This window comes from Seriola lalandi, unplaced genomic scaffold (genome assembly GCF_002814215.2).
Source record: "Seriola lalandi dorsalis isolate HSWRI2012SDOR001 ecotype SW California unplaced genomic scaffold, Sedor1 jcf7180002054975, whole genome shotgun sequence".
Lineage (NCBI taxonomy): Eukaryota > Metazoa > Chordata > Actinopteri > Carangiformes > Carangidae > Seriola > Seriola lalandi.
Window position 1 is genome coordinate 317,464 of NW_019525525.1, and position 5,636 is coordinate 323,099.

Here is a 5,636-nt window from a genome sequence, read left to right on the forward strand (position 1 = left end):
ACACACACTATCTCTCTCTCACACACAAGCTAATGAATATGCTGACACATTGATGCCTGTTAGGTGTGTGAACTTAAAGCTGCAAAAATAAATGTATTTGCAATAACAAATATATAAAATGACTGTACTGTGAAAGATGATCTACGAGCGTTTTAGTGTCTTATGCTTTACCCTCTTGGTTTTGCAGCTGTTAAAATTTTTGTTTAGTTCAGTCTCAACACTCGTCAACACAGCATGTACAGCAGCTGCTTTCATGGACTAAACTGATTAACCCATACTATGTGTTTGGGTGAGTAACAAAGTAATGAGTAGCTCCTTTGAGCCAAACTCTTGAGCCATACACACCCACAACACACATCCTCACAATTAAAAAGACCAGAGCAATAATGTGGACAAGAACTGAGGCAAAGCGGTGTGTGCATTCTCTCTGGATTTTATTCTTTAGGAAGAGTTCTGTTTGGAATTACAAAATGCACTGGTAGAAATAGCGGTGAGACAGGTTGAGAGTGCGACAGATAAGAGTGTGAGAGAGACAGAGATAGAGAGAGAGAAAATAGAGGGAGTGAGTGAGAGATCAAAGGTTCCACAGCCAGTTTTAATGAGTACATCATCAGATTTGGCTTGCTCCTGCACCCCCTGACCCCCACAAAAAGTAGAAGGGAGAATACACCATCTTCTGAACTGCACTTTCTTTTCTTTATCTATATTTTTTTTCATTAAAAACAGTTCTTTTTTTGTGGTGTCCTGAACATGGTTGTGTTGTGCCTCAAACCCATGTAACAGAAGAAAACAAACGAGACTCTGACTCTCACCAAAGTCTCTTTTGTGTTTTTATTCTTTAGACTTTTTTTTTTTGTAATTTTTTAACCTTTTTTGTTCTCAAAAATAGAAGGAAAAAAGGAAACATTGCTTTTTAAAAACATCTATCTATTTATATATCTTTTTTTTATTCCTCTGAATTCATTATCTGCTTTTTCTTTTATGTCCTGAAGATGACTGTTAACCCACGGTGTGGCATGCACATAGCACATGCATTTCTGGAACTAGATATTTTTTCCTTTTTTTAATCTTTTGTACTTAAAAATGTTTTTTTTTTTTTCTTCTCAGTAGCGGCTTTACATTGCTTTTTGAAGACTTTGTGTGGTTAATCAGCGTGTTAGTGGATTTCACTGCAGCATAGACACAAAGATGGATGGTGAATGTTCCGGGTTTTACATGTTTCATTCAGGGGTTACTGACGTTACACACACGCAAGCACACGCACACATGCGCGCGCGCACACACACACTCACACACACTCACATACATATATGCACACACAAACACACAGAATCGGGGATCGTTACAATGATTTGAATGAAACATCTTAAGATTTCAAAAGGATTTCTGGGGATGAGGAACAGAAGGCAAAGCAAGCACAAAACCAAAACACCAGAACTTATCAGAAACACACTCTCCCATGTACAAACACACAAACACCACAACCAGGAGCTACATACCTAGTGTGCTTTCTGATTTTAAGTGTAGTGATGTGAAAAAATACTTGTCTGTGACATTCCACTAAGGTTGGAAAGACACTAATAGGCAGTTTTTTTTTCTTTTCTATTTTTTCGGTGCATTCTCTGGTCAACATGTGATAGGCCTCCAGGTAAAACATTGGTCAAATAAATAAATAAAATAATGATAATAATAATAATAATGATGTTGGGGCTGACAGTGGCACGCGTTAGTGACAAGTGTTAGTTTGGGGCACACAGAGGAACACGCAGATCGAAATAAAGACCTATAGGAGTGATACACACATAACACTTTTTCCAGGAACATGACAAAGCCCAGACATCGTTTTTCCAACCCATCTGAACTATGCTACTGTGCAATTCAGTCACCTGTGTTTACGTATGGTGAACACAGATGAGGTGGACAACTTGTGAGAGAATGAGCTAAACTGTGTGTACTTGGTACAATGATCCTGCGTAACAGCTCTGAATCAGAGGTGAAGTAAAAGGGAGAGGTACAAAAACCAGACACTGTTTGTCCTACAGCGCCACCTGAAGGTCACAAGTGGTGGTGGGACTCTTGTTTCAGCATCTGCAGGAGAAATGCAGAAACATGTAGGGACCTGCTGTGTTTGACAGAATTTCAAAAAAATTAAAAAAAAAAGGGGGGGGGGGGGCTCAAAATCAAGTTCATCCACTGTCTGAATGCTCTGCATTATTTAGCCTATTGACTGACTTATGTTTGCCCTCCTGCAAACTAGTGCTCCCACAATGCAAGTGTGGGGTGGAGCTCCACCTCAGGGTTGGAAAAATGATTAGCTGAGCTCGAAATTAAATATACATAGAGAAAAGAATACAAGACCAAATATGGAGAATCTGCCTCATTATCACGATCATCATGATCATTATAAGTTATTATATTATCTGTTCATCCATTATTACGGCCGGTAACAAAGAAAACAAAGATGAAGAGTTTCTCTCCTTTCTCTGCCTTTCTATTGGTCTCTTTCTCTCTGATGACTCTATTTTAACCCAAAACCCTGGAAGACTTTGAGATGTTACTAATTTGTCAAACTTGTTCACCAATATGGACACCACTTTTTTTCCCCCCACTTTACCCTGCTTCCCAGTATATCATTTTTAGGATTTATCACCTTAGTTACAAAAAGTTACTTCCACAAAATATGTGCAATTCCAGCTGTATCAGTGGCAAGCATTTGGCACAGAACATACAGACAAGCAAGCAAAAAGTAATCATTTTGTTCCGTCTAGATATACATACAGTAACTATCCAATCTCCCTCTGTCGTTTGATTCTAGTGTACATGAAGGTACAGAGAGAGCATTGTCATACAGAGGAGAGAGAGAGAGAGAGAGAGAGAGAGAGAGAGAGAGAGAGAGAGAGAAACAGAAAGGCATTTTACTCAACAAAAAAAAGAGAGAAACCCTACAGACCACAACAGAAAGGACTGAGGAAAATTTCCCCCCACATACAGTAGGTTCTCATTGTTGCTATTATTAATATTTTTTTGTATCATTCATGCAGGATTCCACAGGATGTACAACTCCGCAAGTCTAAAAAACGAAGCTGTGTGGGGTGCAACAGAAGATTCAAGCTTCAATGTTTTGAAGAAGTAGAAGAGAAGGAGGAAGAAGAAGCAGCTGCAGGAATAGAAGAAATACTGCAGAAAACAGTTATTGGTTTGTTTTTCGTTTCTGAAACCCATCTCCACATTTTTGTTTTTCTTCTCTCATTAGGTCATAGGTTGAGGTTGGTTTAACTGTTTCTGGGAGGAGGTTGTTCTCCAGGGATGGGGGTAAACATCCCCAAAACACCCCATCCTGTCCTCTAGATTTTGACTGAGGGACTTGTCAACCCCGTGCAACACTCCCCAACTCTCCCATCCACTTAGCCTTCTCACCTCACACAGGTGGAGGGCTCATTGTCAGTTTTGTTCTTATTTAAAAACACAGATGATAAAACTCATCAATATTCAACTGGTGGCTGGGAGGGTTGGATTTGATTCTTTCTGCAGCTAACTGAACTTAAGTTAGCTTTGAGAAGCAAAAAAAAAATTGGTCGTTCTTTTGTCTCTGACTGTAAAGTGTCTTTTGTCGAGTCGCAACTCTTGACATCTTGTAAGTGGCTGTAGCTCGTTGCCAGAGGCATAATTTAAGACACACAAAGATTAGTGTCCATCACCCCTCCTGCTTGCATCCTTAAAAACTTCAGTTTGAGGTTGGTCTCATTTGGCATCAAGAGATGAATGCAACAACAACGCAAGCAGAACATGGAGGTGGATTGTGACCTCCTCTTACACAACTTGTTTCTCCAGATCCTGCCTCAGCATTCTTGTTCCATCCCTTCATCCTGACACCTATCCCCTCATCCAGCCCACCATCCCTGGGACATGCCAAGCAGTGGAGGAGAGGTAAAATTGAACAGACAAGAAAGAAAAGGTTGTGGTTTCCCTTGGCAGTCAGTGCTCAGGCTGAGAGCTTCCAATCTTCATCTTTCGGTCCATCTATCAGCTCTCTTTCCTCCGTCAACCCCCTCCCCCATCCCCAGAGGCTAGCACCAGTCGTCGTCCTCTGTCTCGCTGTAGGGTTCGTGCAGGCCCTTGCGGGGCCCTCTGGGATGCCCAGCTGGAGGGGGGACCTTGTGAGGCCCAGTATGTGGGGGTCCGTGGAGATGTGTGGAAGGTGATGAGGAACGGTAGCCATTGGGAAGGCGACGCTGGGCAGCAGGCTGCACCTGTCCCTGCACAGGCCCAGTCAGGGCAGTAGTGGGAGGAGGCGCATGGTGGGCAGTCCTAGGTGAAGTGCGACTGGGCTGAGAGTGGGGCGGGGGATGAGGGTGGGGGTTGTTTACAGGGTGTGGCTGGGGCTGAGGGTGGGGATGGGGGTTATGTGGCTGTGGTTGTGGTGGAGGCGGCAGTGGGTGGTTGGTCAGGGCATGTGGGTGGGGGTTGCCACCCTGTATGGGGCTCTGCTCATAGGCAGGTGGTTCATGATGGGGCTCATAGTCCTGGTAGTCCTGGTTGTAGAAGCAGCCATCCCCTTCCATGGAGCCGCCTCCTCCACCTGTGTCTCCCCAACGAGGCGGGGGATGATGGCCCTGGCGGGCAGTGCCATGGTGGGCCAGTGGGAGGCCAGCGGGGGGAGGGCCCTGACCTTGGGGAGGCTCAGGAGAAAAGCGGCGAGGGGCTGGGGCTGGGGGTCTGCCCTGTGGCCCCCCAGGCGGAGTGGGCATGGCCTTACGGACCACAGGGGAGTAGGTAACATGAGGCCGGGGTGTTGCGGGGGTCTGAGGCAACTGTCGACGGCCTCGACGTGGCGTACTGGTCCCCGAAGTTGAGGGGACAGGACTTCCGCTGACCGAACTACTGCCCTACACAAAAAGTGAAATAAAGCAAATAAAAGGAACGAACCACGAATTCAACGACAGAACATGTAGAATAAAGTAGAGGATGGGAAAGATAGAGTATGAAACAAATAGAGAGGGAAAGAAAGAATGCAAGAAGGCAGAGAGAAAGCAGAGTCCACATAGAAAAGCAAGAAAAGACAACAAGAACCACAGCAATGATAAGAATAAAAGCACGAGTCATAATGTAAGCGGAGGAGAGGAAGGTAGAAATGAAAGGCATCAAAAAGTAACAGAGCAGATGTGGATAAAAAAGATGAATTTCCAAACAGCACCATACATAGAGAAGCAACATGTCACGCAGAGGAAAGAAAACAAAAGACGACAGGAGAAAAGAAGGGTAAAGGGTTGATTTCTGGAGCAACAAATGTGGCACAGGATAAATATGGTGACTAAGCATACATAAAATGTATTTGGTTTTAAATTGTGAGTGGCCTGTGTGATATGTATGCAACATGCAGAGTTCTAAAAAGTTTTTTTTCCCAAATGGGAGAAACCAATTCTTCCCGTTTGAAGAGAATTAGTCCTCCTTTGCAATAATTTTCAAGTTATAACATAAAAATTCAATACACACGGCTGAATGTTGTGCATCACAAAAGCAGATGTAGATTGTACCTTATTGTTTCACATTGTGACAAATATTCTAAAATGTTGTCAGTAATGTGCTCGGAAGACTATGTTTTAAAAGGAAAAATAGCGTAGGGGGTGGGGGTGTTG

The 5,636-nt window shown here is 43.5% G+C and overlaps 1 protein-coding gene across 1 annotated transcript in view; it reads right to left on the bottom strand.

Annotated features, from left to right (window-relative positions):
- Window positions 1-417: 417 nt before the first annotated feature.
- cacna1aa (calcium channel, voltage-dependent, P/Q type, alpha 1A subunit, a) overlaps window positions 418-5,636 on the bottom strand; it is a 64,552-nt gene continuing 59,333 nt past the window's right edge. The window contains exon 47 of the mRNA XM_087171094.1: window positions 418-4,886. Coding sequence (XP_087027220.1) covers window positions 4,068-4,886 — 819 coding nt within the window. The 3' untranslated portion in view covers window positions 418-4,067. The remainder of the gene's footprint in view (window positions 4,887-5,636) is intronic.